At 29.2% G+C, this 16,690-nt stretch overlaps 1 protein-coding gene across 4 annotated transcripts in view; it reads right to left on the bottom strand.

The window, feature by feature from the left end:
* Nucleotides 1–16,690, bottom strand: part of Lpin (phosphatidate phosphatase LPIN) — a 98,356-nt gene that overhangs the window by 12,873 nt on the left and 68,793 nt on the right. For all 4 annotated transcript variants that reach the window (XM_065511466.1, XM_065511465.1, XM_065511468.1 and 1 more), the window contains exons 2-5: nt 6,583–7,380; nt 2,922–3,124; nt 1,412–1,546; nt 31–1,269 (exon numbers count right to left, since the gene is read on the bottom strand). In XM_065511466.1, coding sequence (XP_065367538.1) covers nt 31–1,269; nt 1,412–1,546; nt 2,922–3,124; nt 6,583–6,762 — 1,757 coding nt within the window. In that variant the 5' untranslated portion in view covers nt 6,763–7,380. The remainder of the gene's footprint in view (nt 1–30; nt 1,270–1,411; nt 1,547–2,921; nt 3,125–6,582; nt 7,381–16,690) is intronic.

The raw sequence follows: 16,690 nt of genomic DNA, 5'->3' as shown, positions 1-16,690 counted from the left end.
ATTAAAGTGAATTTTAAATAATAAACTTACTTTCCCTCTTGCAGTTTGCCATCTTCATAGTCGGAATCTAAACTCTTTTGTCCCTCCAAAGAACTGGGCGAGTGAGGCAGAGATGTACCATTGCCACTCTCACGATCATCCTCATTGCAGTGTAAGACTGGTATGGCTGGCGATGTTTCTTTGGATGAGGCTGAGGGGAAATACATGGCCAACATTTCGGGATCCATTGTTTCGGTATCCAAATCGGACAAATACACACCACCGTCATTGGCATTTTTGCGTAATTTATTATTGTTTTTCATAAAATTAAACATATTGCTAAGCATTGAGTTACGTTTGGCCTGCGCCTGAGCTGCCTGATTGTCCGACTGATCTTTGGGCTCGGGTGTGGGCAATTCACCCCATTTCCATGAAGCCGAATTGGTCATTAAATCACTATCGGTTTCTTTTTCACGCAACGATATCTCCAATTCACTATCACTTTGTATGGGTGTAGAAGGGCGGCCAGCACCACGACCAGCACCCATGGGACCATTACCACCCGATGAGGTAACTTCAGTATCCGAAAAGAAATGTATATCCAAATCGGGTATACGAGTGGTATTTGGTGTGATGGGTGAGGTTTGACAAGTCTCTGAAATGGGACTTTCATCGCCGCCCATGGCGGTTACCAAACCAGCCGAAACTTGTTCACCCGATTTAGGAGAGGCTTCATCATTTGATGAATTGGTGGTATTGTTTGAGATCGATATTGAACTAGTATCAGCATCTTCGGCCTGTTTGTTGTCATCATTGGTGGCGCCACCATCTTGGGGCGTATTACTGCCCACCGAACTGCTCGAAGAGGATTTGCGTTGGGCATTTTTCTTCTTCATTTGTGACTTCTTGCGGCGCTTCTTTTTACTCTTTGATTCTTCCTTATTGCTGTTGCTATTAGAATTGATTAGTTCCAATTGTTGTTGCTGTTGATTAGCGACATTAGTAATGGATATTGAAGGAGTTTTAGTCTCTTCCAGCGACTGTGAAGTTAAGGTGATATCAATGTTTGTTGAAGTTTGGTTAGTTTCTTGTAATGTTGGCTCTTCTTTGGCTACAAATTCGATAGGTTTATCTTCTGTTTGAGTACTGTTGCTCCAGTCCTTATCTTTATCTAATGCATCAAATTGAAATATCTCTTCATGTTCAGCCCATTCTTGACGCAGTTTTTGTGTGGTATACTCATTGATTTTTTTACTCAAATTAGGTCTTTCCAGAACATTATCAGTGTGTCTGCAATGAAATTGCAATTAATTAGTAAATATTCTTTTCAATTATTTGTGTATTGCTTAAACAACATTAAAATCACAAAAACACATTATATTTTAAACAATTTAACATGCTGTAGACAGACATTAAAACTTAAAAATACTACCTTCTGTGACTGTAATCAGAAACTTGATTTTCAAATTTAACTGAGATTTCCTCATCCTTGGGTGACTCTTTGGAAAAATCTATGGAATTACGTCTAGGCAATGGTAATGGCAATTGTAGTTCATCACTAGCGATTCTATGTTGATAAAATGATGAATTAAAAAAATAAATAAATAAAAAAGAAAAGATAATTTAAAATAAAATAAAACTAATAACAAATAATAATTTAGAAAATAAATTTAACAACATAAAAAGTGTATTTTCAACTAAATAACAGTCAAATCTACAAATTATAAATACTCATACATAATTTCTGTATTTAACAATCTAATTTTTAGTTAAAAGATTAAAATAATAATAGAAAAATGTTTGAAATCATATTCGTAAACCGTTTTAGTTAGTGATTATGAAAAATGCGGTATGTGTTTAAAGTTCAAAGTGCTACTAAAACATCGAACAATTATTATTTTAATAATTATAGTACAAAATATTGTAGGTACATTTATAGAAAACAAGCCAAAGTACTAAATTCTTATAAATCGTTTTTTACACCCTCCAATCATTTAATAAACAATTGACTGATTTTTATTTAGAAGGTTTTAAATGGTTTAATTCTACGTAAAAAATATTAAGTACTCATTATGTTAATTATATTTTAATCAAACAAAATTGGCCAAAAAATATTGTGTCCACAAACTTCAGAAAACATCAAATTGAACCGAATATCTTGAATGATTTGAATCAAATATAATTCAAGCCTGTTCTCAAGTGATTTAAAATCAGTAACTGTTTTGAAATCATATGTAAGATTTGTATCTGTTCAGTAAATCATCATTTTAGTATTTTTATACCCAACATCAAAAAAGATGGGGTATATTTATTTGTAACATATCAAAATATTTGCCGCAGACCCACATTTGTATATATAAGATTCTAAGATGATCTAGCTTTGTCCGTCGGTCTGTCTGTTGAAAACACAATAGGGAGCAAACGAAAGCAGCTAGATGGCAATATCGGTCCATGATTCCACCTAGTCCCCATACAAATGTCTCCCCGGAATACTGTTTGATAAGTCATAAATATTTTGATTATGCGGCAATCCTGATAAAGTTTGCACAAATTAGTTCTAAGTAATTTGAAATTATGAAAGTATGGCGGAAATCGGGCAACATTTCTCTCTAGTCCCCATACAAGGTCCCCCTCAGAAAAATAAGCAACTGATTTTAAATCAACTTACATAATTTTAAAACTGTTTATGCACAGAAAACCTTTTTTATGATTTCAAATCATTTTGATATAAAATGATTTTCAGAACAGGCCTGTAAATATAATACTGAACCAATATTGTCTATTATCTAAGTGGAGGGCATAAAAAAATCGTTACTTATTGTATCATATTTATGTGTTTAAATTTACAGTGAAAACAAATTTCTTTGAAATCATCTAAACCACTTTTATATTACAAAATCTAATTAATTGAATTTGTTTTATACTTTTTAAGTTAAACTTACTTTTCTTTATCAGCATCATTTTCGATATTATTGCTGTTTAAATATTTTTCGGGAAAATGATTTGATGGTATTGGCGAGGTGGCCAAATTATCGGGCAATTCTTCAACATCTTCTTCGGGGCATTCTTCTACAAAAAAAGCTTCACCGGATTCACCTAATTTCATGTGAATATCTACAGGTTCTCCATTGATTTCAATGTCAACCTAAAAAAAACGATGAAGAAGACAAAAAAAGAAGATAAAATTAAACATTTGGGAATAATGATCATAAGTTTCGTAATGCCTAAAATTAAATGTTATAGATAATTATTGCTCATAAATTTTGTACCAATTTAAAGCTATTTTTGGAAATTAGAGTTCCTAATTTCCCGGACTTTTTACATTCCCGGCAAATATTAAAAAAAAATCTGTTCATTCATTTATTTGTCTCTACCATTCCATTAATGCATTCGGTACGAATTAATTCCTTAGTACTTCAAACATGTTGAATTAATTTATTCTTTTGAGAATTCATTCTTAGTAGAATTAATTCCTTATTGAATTTTTGAAGTTTTCTTTAATTCAAATCCATTACAAAATAGCTTAATAAGATTGAATGATTCAATTTGAGCTTATTTCACTATAATCTTAATTCGGAATTAAAAAATGTCAGTCAATCATCCCATAAATCCATTACCAACATCTAATTCTTTAGCTTATTTCAAAGGCTTTAATTTAAATAGGATTAATTTTCATCGTTGAATTGAATTAATTTATAACAGAATTCATTCAAGCTTTGATTGATTAAATTTTTGTTAATTCAGATATAATAGAAATTGAATTGAAATATTTGTTAATCATTAAATTTTGCTTCTAATCGTTTACAACAGTTAATGAAAAAAAAATTATTTAGGTCTTTTTGTAATAGATTTGTATTGAAAAAATTAAATCATTCCATACATTTTTAAAGCTATTTTGCTATGGATTCGAATTCAAGAAAATTAAATGATCCAATAAGAGACTAGTTCTATAAAGAATGAAATTTCAAAGGAATTAATTCAAAAGAGTATTTGAAGTAAACATAAATTATGCCTATGAATTAATTCATAATGAATTCATTAACGGAATAGTTAAGAGATAAAATTTATTTTGATTCGAAAATGCAATTAAGAATGAATTTTTTCGAACATTTCACATTTAACATATTTTGGATGAACAAGCAAAATAGCCGTATCCAAACGAGGTTACTATTTTGATCCGATTTAGATCCGTACTAATTCGAAAATGACAGTGTTAAGGTAATTTCCGTCAACGTCGTGCACTACAGACCAATGATAACCAATTTCTTTTGAACGACATGTGGTTCCATCAGGACTGGGCTATAAATGTATGTGCCACACATCAAACCCCACGATGGATATTATGTATGAATGATTATTTCTCGCGGAGTATAAAAGACTTGGCGACCAATTTAGTGCGATTTGACCAAAAAAAAGTGCCGCTGAAGCAAACCTATTGCTCACCACAGCATAAAGTTAATGCGTTCCATCGGTTTCAATGTGCAAGAGATGGGTTGTGCGGTTCAGAAGCGGTGACTTTGACAAGGAAGACAAATATCACCCATGCCAGACAAAAAATTTGAAGACCAAGAATTGGAGGCATTACTTCATGAAGATTGTTGTAAAACTCAAAAAGTAAAGAGCAAAAAGCTTCCTATCTATTAGGACCGAATATGCGGCCAGACATGAAACAGTAATATTTCATCATAAGTCCCCTTTTACAATGCAGAAATTGAAAGGCAAATAGATGAAGTGTGTTGGCGAGGGATTGAAGAGGTAGTACACGACTATCACGGGATTCACACGATGACTTTTTTCGCGATAAGAGGGGTGGAGTAAAAGCAACTTCAAAAGATAATTAAGAAAAAACGATGTCGCGACGCGTCGTAAAAATCATGGTGTAAACTGGAACTATCTGTACTAGACATTTTTTGATTCTCTTTTCCACTTTTCGCAGTTTTCATGTTTTTGCTTCACATCAATGTTAAAATGTATTTAACAATGTAAATATTCACATTGCGAAAAAGAACGTAAAAAGGAAACGAACAATTTCTGTCTGTCTATTAATTTCGCGATTGTAAAAGGTTTAGGCAGGTTCAAGAGAATGAGAAAAATGTCTGCCTTTCAATTTCTGCATTGTAAAAGCGGACTAACAACGATCGGTCACATGTTACAATAACTGTTAAAAGGTATCAATAATGAAGAGGTTGGGAAGTTTTCTTCGCCCGCTTTATAGTCCAGATCGTTCCCCGTCCAACTGCTATTTGTTTCGATCGATGGAGAACGCTATCTGTTCACTTTGGAACAGAATATCCGATATTGGCTTGATTCGTTCTTGGTCTCAAAAGTTGAATAGTTGTTTTTAGGGTTTTTATCCCGAGAATTCCAGGTACAAATTTCCCGCGAATTTTGCCAATTTTTCACTACCCGATTCCCGGTATTTTTAGTCGGGAATCCCGGGAATTTAAACCTGACGAAAATACATAGAAAAACCAAATAGATTCAAAAATTTATTAAATGATTAAATTTTTCTTCAATTAAAATCTAGTTTTGTAAATGATTTGATTTAACAAAAATTTAATCATTCAAAGTTTGAATAAATTCTGTTATTAATTAACTTTAAAATTAATTCAGTTTAAACAAAGGCTTTGGAATGAATCTAAAAAATTAAATATTAGAAAAGGATTTATGGAATGAAAGGCTGACATTTTTTAATTACGGATTAAGATTTTAGTGAATTGTGTTCAAATTTTATTAATTAATTCGAAGCTCTGATATTTAATAATTATAACATTAAGTTTTTATATGAAATTTGGCTATAATATTCCTAATTTACAGTATCATTATATATTTCGGGAATAGCCGGGTACCCGGGAATGTAGAATAAAATTTCCCGATTCCCGATTTCCGGAATCCGATTTCCGGAATGAAAAAAGGTCGGGAAATTAAAAATCCTAGTTCTTTTGGCTCGGAATCCATATGTTGCCGAAAGATGGGAAAAGGTCATGGTTAACAATGATCAATACTTTGAATAAATTTATATTGCACAAATGTTTTAAAATAAAAGCTAAATATTTAAAAAAAAAATCCGCATTTTTAAGTCATACACCCAATATATAACGGGATTCGGTATAGCAATATCCGTCTGTCAGTTGAAATCAATTTTCAGAAGCCCCCAAATAACTTGCAGACTTGAATACTATTTAAAATCGGCCCACAAATTGCTGGATCAACAATGGGTCGAAATCGGAAAAAATATTTGTTTCCAAAACATTTTTTTAATTGTTAATTAAAAATTCCCGTATTTGTTTATTTTTTAATATTGCGTTTGCATAAATTTAGTGCATTGCTACATACATCAGACCATCTAATCAGTAAATACGAGTACATATTATCAAATAACTGGGGGTACATAATATATTCAGGTTCTTTTCCATTTGACTGACGTATTTGATAGACAAAAAGAATTACGCTTTTATAAGCTTATCAAACAAAATGATTAAAACCAACATCCAAATATATTCCAATTAATAACAAATTCTAACAATGAACTTTAATCTATGAGTGTTTTTTAGACCTTTGCCATAAAATACATAAATATTTTAATAAAATTTGTAAACTTACCACTTTTTCACGGCTCCTTAACACACCCAATTTGCCGAAACGTACATGAAACGGTGAACATTGGAATTCACCATCTGGCTGTTCTACAACTATGACATCAATGGCCCCCGTCAAAGTGGCTCCATTGATTTCACTATAGAACTCCCTAAAATTACTGAAAACTTTAACTAAACTATTCATTTTGAAATGTGTTATAATGCTTGAGCTTTGATTTGTAATTCCAAAACTAATTTATCCGGTTACTTTGCACAGTTGGGATGGATGGACTGTTTGCTGGACAGCCAATTAGTGAATGAATAGCTCTACAATGGGTTTGTTAGTAGTATTAAAAATAAATACCAGCCCGTCGTTGTTGGTTATTTTTTTATTATTTATTTATTTGCGATTTTCCTGGTTATCGCCTTAAATGACGGTAACTGCTGTTTTCTGTTTGTGATTAATTGTATTTTAAAACAATTCGATTATTTTATTATACAACGTTGGCGTTGAGTTTGCCGTTGTAGTTGTTGCTGCTAAAATAAATTCCTTATTTCTGTGTTCGATTTTTCTTTTATGATTAAGTCCGGGGTTGGAGGGCTGTTTATGGCCTATTTAATTGCTCTTGTTGGTTCTGTTTTCTTTTTCTTTTTTGTAAAGAAAGTTTATTTTTTGGCCATTTTATTGATTTTATGTGTGTGGTTTGTTTTGCGATCGGCTGTGTATATAGCAAAAGCTCCTCTATTTTCAAAAATGTGAACAGGTTATCAGCAAATCGATTAAAATTATTTCTTTATTATTATGCCCAGCCAGTCGAGTTATCTGTAAATAAAAAAACAAATGGGGGAAAACAAATAAATATATAGTAATTACATACATACATGCTATACATATATTAATTAGTCAAATTGATAAAACTTTTAAAGTATTTGCCATTTTTGTATTGATTGTGTAAAAATATTTTCAAATATTTCATAATTATACATAGATGATTTAATTACAATAAAAAGTCTTAAGGCTTAATGAATCATTAGTGTAGTTTTCATTTTGTTTCCTTAAGATAAAACAATAATAAATAATTTTGAATTGAAATTAAGATTGAGTCATTAGGAAATGATAAATTTAAAACAGTGGTTTAATTTAAGCTGTTATTCTTTAATGTAGACCTATTCTGGAAATTTTTGTTTTTTTGTTCAAAACTCATTACTCAATATTTTTGTCGTTAGGGTTTGTTTAAAATATTGTTAGGAAATTGTATTTGAATACAAATATAACGGTTTCTAATGGCTGGTTTCAAGTTGCATCATGTTTATCAACATTTCTATTTCTGGAGACTTCTAATTGTGGACAATTTTGTTTACCGGCCGATTAGCAGCAGTTAACACAAATGTGGATATTATTACCATAGCTGTGGAACTTACAACATTGAATAAAAGCTTTGAGTTGATCATTGGAGAAATAGAAATCATGAAACTACTGGAAGGAAAATGACGCTGTGTATAAATAATGGCGGCACCTGCAGTTGGTAGTTTAGTTTATCATAGACTAAGTTAGAGTTAACATCAACTGCATTCTTGTACACTATAAATTGTGTAATTTGAGTGTGTGTATTTCTGTGAATTATAAACGTGTTGTGTTTGTATAAAATCACAGAGTGACTATTTAAACTGTTATGTAAATTTTAATAAAGAGTTGTTACAATTTTTAAACTACTAAACTGCTTTTATTTGCAATCAAAAGTAAGCGGTTTATTTAAAGGAAATAAACCACCGTTTTTAAAAGGTAAAAATAGTAACAATATATAATTCAGTAAATAAAAATCTAATTTTAGTTATGATGCAAAAAAAGAACTAGTTCACTTTAATTTATAGTATATTTATATTCAACCTAGATTAATACACTTTCTTAGTAAATCCTGTCGTGGTTCTACATAAAGGCAACTCTAAATCTTTGTTCTAATGAAGAACTTAAATTATATTGTCATATTGTTGAAGCTACATCTGTCCAATTGCCTGTCATTTATTCAGTTTGTTTTGCCAAATAGCGGATATAGCATTCAACAACACGTGCAAATGATAAAATTGTAACGTTATGCGCGCTTCGCCAATTTGACGCGATGAGGCCCACTTCTGTATGAAAGGTTGATGATACATACAAAAAACTGATTTTTGAAACCTTTGACCTTTAATATCTCAAGGACCTTTGAACTTTAATATCACAATCTAAACTATTAGTTAGATCATGAACCTTCCATACACGAGAGTAATATGTGAATTTAAATTAAAGTATTTTTTCAGAGTGGAAACGAACCTTTAATCGGTTTAGGAGCGAATTTAAAGAGCTCTTGAAATATTTAGCCACAAATTACATAGATATGAATGAGCTGGTTCCAGTAATATGACAATAGAAAAGAAACAAAACAAAATGGTTGTGGTTTGGAAAGAGGCACGAAATGAGGTGATCGTTGCCTATTGAAAATTTTATTTTTTCTCTCGCAAACCACGACCATTGAAAAGTGGTGGTAGAACGTCAAAATAACCCATACGGTTCGATATTACATTTTAGAGAACTGGAATTTGTTACATATCTGTACTGGGCCGCGAACTCTGTCCTAAGGGATGACGTGATCTCAATCTACACTGATGGTTCAAAGACAGAAAGAGGCACGGGCTCGGGAATCTTCTCAGATGAACTGGACCTTTTGATGTCTATTCGATTACCCGATACATGCACGGTTTTCCAGGCAGAGATTTATGCCATCGATACAACCGCGAGAAGAATCCGGGAACTGAATCTCGAAAATTCGACTATACATATCTACTTGGACAGCCTTGCATCAATCAAGGCTCTTAACTCCAACGTGATCAGGTCGAAATGTCTTCTCAATTGTATCAATTCACTGGCACAACTGACACAACATCACGTCGAGTTGATATGGGTTCCAGGACACGAAGTCATCCGGGGAAATAAAGTATCTGATGAGTGCGCAACCAACGGGTCGTCCCTGGACGTATCTCTAGCGCAAAGGGATATTCACACTCCCCTGGTGACAGTATCGAGATTGATAGATGAATGGGCTTTGAGTGAGACGGAACTCAGGTGGTCAAATATCATCACTTGTAGAATATCCAGAATGCTCTGGCCCAAACATTCTTGTATATAATGAATGTAGAAAATATTTAAATTTGGTCAAATGTTTTTAAATAAAATTTATTTATTTTCCTAAAATAGTTTGTGACAAATTTGCCACTGAACTGTTATTTAGATGGGAGTGTCTTTTAGAGGTTGTTAGTTTTGTTTTTATACCCTATAACACTCACAAATATTAGTCTAGCTATCACCTTAAAGTATACCGATCGTCGCAGAATCTCTTTTTGGGTTGGATGTCCATCCGTCTGTCTGTCCATGTAATATTGTGCGCAAAGTACAGGTCGCGAATTAGGACTTTTTTCTCATAAATATCACAATTATATTGGTATCCACACGGATCGGTCCATAGCTTCCACATAAGGCCGAAGATCACTTTAAAGAGCATAAATATCATAGAAATATCGTTATTCCAATGAAATTCAATACAAATAAGCGATCTAATTTCATGACGATCGGTCCATGATCAGTCATAGCTCTCGTATTAGGCCTACTCACGAATAATAAATTATTGAAATTTTAATTTTGCACATTAACTCAGTGTAGCGCATACTTTCTCACTTTTTTTTTTAATGAGTCCAATTTTTATTTGTTTTTATTTGACATATTTTACACGTTTCAGTTATTAACCAGGGTGAGATAATTAAAATACTGTATTAGTATGCAATATATTTTTCATGTCTGAGAGAAAAAATTTTGTGAGAATATTTTTGGGGAGAACTATTTCGTTTTAATGACAGACTTTTAGGCGTTTGTGTGAAATGAATGATAAAATTGGGAATTTTTTATAATTGAGGGCGAATTTTCAAGTATTTATAATATAATAATATCGGTGGCAAATTTTTTATTACAACCTAATAAAAAGCCTTTGGTGTTGGCCCCCATATATGTATTTTCTTATAATAAATGCCTGAAAATCCGGCCTTTTTTAATAAACTTCTCTAGCAACCCACGTATGCATTCTATAGTATTTTCACGAAAACCACACAAAAGTCTAAAGGTGAATATTTTAACATATGTTTGTATATCTATTGTAGATATACATAAGTACTTGTATTATAAATAAAAAATAAACAAAAAACATTTATTTTTTTGGCAATGATCATGAATGAATAACAAGCAAAATATACCAAAAGAAATATTTACTAAATATTAAAAATTTGTTTAAATCTTATGAAGATGAGAAACAAGATTTTTCTTTTCAAATTAGAAATGGAAAATTTTCACAAAACCTAAAGAAAATTACATTATTTGTTCAAATAGATTTATTTTTAATAAACCCTGTCCATATTTATACAATACAATTGGGGTATTCAAACGGTCTGCTATTAGTCATATTGTCATAATGTCCTATTACCTTATGAATACCCCAAATATGTTTTTGTGAATTTTTGTCTAAAGCAGTTAGGTAACTTTCATTTCGCAAATTAAATTTTAAATAATGGTAGTATTTATACTACCTTGTTAAAAAAACTGTTTAATATGGATAAACTGCTTTTACAACGAATTTTAATTCTCTAATTTTGGCTTAAATTATGTAAAAATTAAATGGTAGTATTTCTACTACTTTTTTAAAATGTTTATTAAATGGTGGAAAATTAACAGTTATGTTGTTTATTTCAATGCTAAAGTTGTTTAAGCAATATTTTCAGGCAAAATATCAGTTTTGAAAATAGTAGTATTGCTACTACAATTTTTTTCTATATTTTTTTAAAAAAAATAAATTTTATTTCATTTAGCCTTCTTTTTTATAAATAAAAATCAAATTTTCAAAAAAAATCAAAAATTTCCATTTTTAATAATGGTAGTATTTTAGAAAACGTAGTATAAACGTTTTTTAAAATTCAGAGAAACTGCTTTTACAACGAATTTTGGCTTAAATTATGTAAAAATTAAATAAAAAAAATTATGTTTCCGAATGCAAATTAAATAATTAAATTTTTATTGAATTATTTTATATTATTTCTAATTGCAAAATTAATATTTTTGTAGAAAACTCTTTAATAAATGCAAAAATTTAAAAATAAATTATATGTAGCCACCTTATTTTTTTTGCTCTTCTGAAAACCTGAATTTTCTAAGATAGACGGTTTTGAATATAGTCCCTCGATATTTATTATTGTCTAGCAGTTTAAAGCGGATTATTTGCACGAAAATTTGTTTTTCAAATAAAATTTTACTTTCTTATGAGAAATTTACATGAAATGCGCCGTGGGTGGATGGATGGATGGGTTAAATGTGCTGATTATTTGCTTGTATAAATGATTTGACGTCGATGCGTGTTAACAAAAAGTCCAACAATTTCAAATAGAATGTGAGCAATCAATTTGTCACATAATGGGAAACCGTATTAATGCAAACAAACAATATGCAACAATTGCTGAGGAATGGTTCTTAAATATAATTTTAATCCATATGTTTACACGTGTATTAAAATAAAAAAACACGTTAGTGTTGAAAAACATTTACATGGGATAATGCTAAAAGTTTGTGGAAATATCAAGAAGAAAACAAGAAATGTTGAAAATATTAGGGGTATTCAAGTGTTTGTAAATCAACAATTGTTTTGCGCAATTTTTATATATTCTACTTGCCCTCCCACTTTTATTGGGAGTTATTAAATGTGAATTTTAAAATTATAGTAATAAATAAAGAGCTCAACCATAACATTTATTCTATTTTGATAATAGTTTTATGGGAATTGTTAAAAATGGATTTTGTCATTCCCTTTGTAACACATTGTGGCACAAAAGATTATATATTCTGTGTACTTATAAAATTCTAAGACGATCTAGCTATGAACGCCCATCTGTTGAATGCACCTAGATAATAAGTAGGGAGCGAGTAGCCTTCTTTGCATTTTCTTTTATTATTTGTCTATGTTTTTGTGCATTTTTGTCTAAAGCAGTTAAGTGACTTTTATTTCGTATTTTTTATAAATAAAAATCAAATTTTAATAAAAAAAATCCTTTTTTGATAATGGTAGTATTTCTACTACTTTTTTAAAAAACGCTGTTAAATTTAGAAAAACTGATTTTACAACGAAATTCTCTAATTTTAGTTAATTTTGGCTTAAATGATGTAAAAATTAAATAGTAGTAATTCTACTACTTTTTTAAAATATGCATTAAATGGTGAAAATTTAACATTTATGTTGTTTATTTCAATTCTATAATGTTTAAAGCAATATTTTCGAGAAAAATTTCAGTTTTAAAAATAGTTGTATTGCTGCTACAATGTTTCTCTATATTTTTTTATTATAAAAAAAATTAATTTCATTTCGCTTTTCCTTATAAATAAAATTTTCCTAAAAAATTCCTTTTTGAAAATTTGATTTTACAACAAATTTTAAATTGAAATTTCTTATTTTAGTTAATTTTATGTAAAACTTAAATATTAGTAATTCTACTACTTTTTTTTAAATGGTGTAAAATTAACATTTAAGTTGTTTATTTCAATTCTATAATGTTTAAAGCATTATTTTCATGCAAAATTTCAGTTTTGAAAATGGTAGTATTGCTGCCACAAATTTATTCTATAATTTTTTTTTTTATAAAAAAAAACATTATTTCATTTCGCATTTCTTTATAAATAAAAATAAAATTTTCCTAAAAAATTCCATTTTTGATAATAGTAGTATTTATACTACTTTTTTAAAAAAGCTGTTAAATTCAGAAAAACTGCTTTTACAACGAATTTTAAAACGAAATTCTATAATTTTGACTTAAAATATCTAAAAATAAAATAGTAGTATTTCTACTACTTTTTTTAAAATGTGCATTAAATGGTGGAAAAGTAACATTTATGTTGTTTATTTCAATTCTATAATGTTAAAAACAATATTTTCAGGCAAAAATTTCGTTTTAAAAATAGTAGTATTGCTACTACGTTTTAATCAGTGTTTAAAAAGCTACGATAACCAACAAATTTTTAACTGTTGCTACAACTACTGCTTCAAAAAAGTGTATGTAGCGGTAGAAGTAGCATTTGTCTTTCTTCGTTTTCTTGTTTTTTTAAAACTACTGCTGCCTTCAAAATATAAAACTCTTAATAGAGCAGTAGTAATAAAACATGAATTGTAAATGGAGTATTAGCATAAAAATACAAATCATTGCTACTGCTCTATATCGAGTTTTAATTTTTAAGGTAGCAGTAAAGTAGCAGTTGATGCAGCAGTTATGTTGTTTATTTCAATTCTAAATTTTTTTTAAGCAAATTTTCAGTTTTGAAAATAGTAGTATTTCTACTTTTTTAAAAAATCAGCTAAATACCATAAAACTAGTTTCAAAACATTTTATTAAGACATTCAGTAATGGAATAGATTGAAAGAAAACTTGAATAATTCAATAATGAATTAATTCCATAAATAACAAATTCCCAAAGTAATGAATTCAATAAGTTTCAAGTATTTAGGAATTAAGCCTATGAATTAATTATCAATAAATCATTTAATGAAATACTTTAGAGATAAAATTGAATTATGAATTAATTCTTTCGAACCTTAGGTTTTGAAACACTGATGTATAAAAATTAATTTATTTAAATTTAATAAAATCATTTAATTAAAACAAAAATATATGTTAAATAAAATAAAAGAACTATATTTAAAATTAGTTGAAAAATAAAATAAAAAAATCAGTGGTTTTTATTTTTGTATGCGTGTTTTAGTTCCGCATATTCATATGCCAAGTAGTTTTGTTTATTATTTATTTATATTTTTTTGCTGATAGTTTGTTATTATTTGTTTGTGTATTCCACAACTTCAAAATCGTACGTTTTTTTTTTCCAACAAACTAAAAACCATCAACAAAAACCGCCATAACTGTTTGTTGTTATTGTTTAAAAATGTGTATGTATTCAGCTAGATTCCCCTAGATATCGCGTGTTTATACATTACGATATCACGCCACACGTATTTATTATGTCTTCTTCATTGCCGATAAATGGCAAGATCATTGAGAAAAACAAAGCTTGATAAAAAAAATGTCTGTCTTTACAACATTCACTAGAGCAGAAACTGTTGCCTAGAGTTTAATATTTTGTAATAATAGTTTGGAGGATTTCCCTCTCATAAATAAAACTTTATTTTAATAAATATTTAATTTCTTTATTAAAATTTGCAACCTTTAGAATTTCCTAAAGGGTTTATGGAATACATCTGATGTTATCAGTTCATTTTGTATTATCAGTTTTAACCTATTACGATTTTATACAATTACAAACATTTAGCAAATTACAACAAAAATTTATTACTAATTAAATATTCAATATAAAATTACATTTTATTTCTTTACCATTCAATTACTGCAATTCAGTCTTAATTCAAACATATTTAATATATATATACTTTATTGAATCATTAAAATTTATTTGAATTCAAATCCATTACAAAATAGCTTCCAATAGTAAATTCATTATGAATTAATTCGTAGGCTAAATTCATTTGTACTTGAAATATATTGAATTCATTCCTTTGAGAATTAATTCATTGTTAAATCATTACAATTTGCTGGAATCATACGATTTTGCTGATTTTAAATAGGAATATTCTCGAAAGCATGACAGAATTATTGATGATTTGGAACCCGAAGATATCTGGGGTCTTCAAAAAATTGATTTCAAAAGACAGACAGAAGGACATGGCTTAATCGACTCCGCTATCTATAAGGATCCAGAAATTGGAAATTACAAACGGAATGACAAACTTATATATATGGGGGATTTCATGTCAAGTGAACCAACTTTTGAAATCGATGTCTTCCGATCGGGATGAAATTTGCACCAAGGTTAGCTCTATTGGATAGTAACTCAGACACAATTTTTCAACAACATCGGTCGAGAACTCTCTGAGTTATAGGGAGTAAAATTTTGACAATTTGGTCAAACAGGGGTTTTTTCTTATCCATGTAACTTATTACCTATTGTTCTTAGCAAAATGTGTTCCAAATAGTATAGATAGCTATTTCTTCGATCTTTCGAAAAAAAATATTTAAAAAAAAAAATAAAAAATTTTTAATATTTTTTTTCCGAAATCAAAAACTTTTTTGACTTTTTTTTAAAATACGCTATTTTTTTATTTTTTTTTTTTTTCTTAAAATAAAGATTAGATATTTTCCTTGAACACCTACTTGGTCGCTTAGTGGGATGCGAGTGGGATATCTATCAAAATAAATATTTTGTAACTCAAAACATAAAATTTTTGACTTTTTTTGCAAAATCAAAAACTTTGTTGACTTTTTTTTTTCAAAATGGACCCTTTTTTAATCTTTTTTTTTAGGTCAAACAAAAGCTTAGATATTATCCTTGAAGACCCTTTTGGTCGCTTAGTGGGATGCGAGTGGGATATCTATCAAAATAAATATTTTTTAACTCAAGACTTACAATTTTTGACTTTTTTTTTTGCAAATACGATTTTTTTTCCAAATGGGCCCTTTTTTTAAAATTTTTTTTGTAGTCAAAAGAAAGCTTAGGTCCATTCCTTTAAGATATTTTTAGTCCCTTAGTGGGATGCGAGTAGGATATCTATCAAAATAAATATTTTGTAACGCAAGACATACAATTTTTTAATTTTTTTTTGCAAAATCAAAATTTTTTTCCAATATGGGCCCTTTTTTAATTTTTTTTTTGCTCAAAAGAAAGCCTAGGTCCATTCCTTTAAGATATTTTTAGTCCCTTAGTGGGATGCGAGTGGGATATCTATCAAAATAAATATTTTGTAACGCAAGACATACAATTTTTTAATTTTTTTTTGCAAAATCGAAATTTTTTTCCAATATGGGACTTTTTTTTAAAAATTTTTTTTGCTCAAAAGAAAGCTTAGGTCTTTTCCTTTAAGACCTATTTTGTCACTTAGGAAGATGTGAGTAGGATATCTATTAAAATAAAAATGTTGTAACTCAAGACATTCAATTATTGACTTTTTTTTTGCAAATTCGATTTTTTTTTCAAAATGGGCCCTTTTTTAAAAATTTTTTTTTAGTCAAAA

This window comes from Calliphora vicina, chromosome 5 (assembly GCF_958450345.1).
Source record: "Calliphora vicina chromosome 5, idCalVici1.1, whole genome shotgun sequence".
In the NCBI taxonomy this organism is placed as follows: domain Eukaryota; kingdom Metazoa; phylum Arthropoda; class Insecta; order Diptera; family Calliphoridae; genus Calliphora; species Calliphora vicina.
Note: the sequence above shows the minus strand (reverse complement) of the source record. Positions and strands in the feature narration are given on the sequence as shown.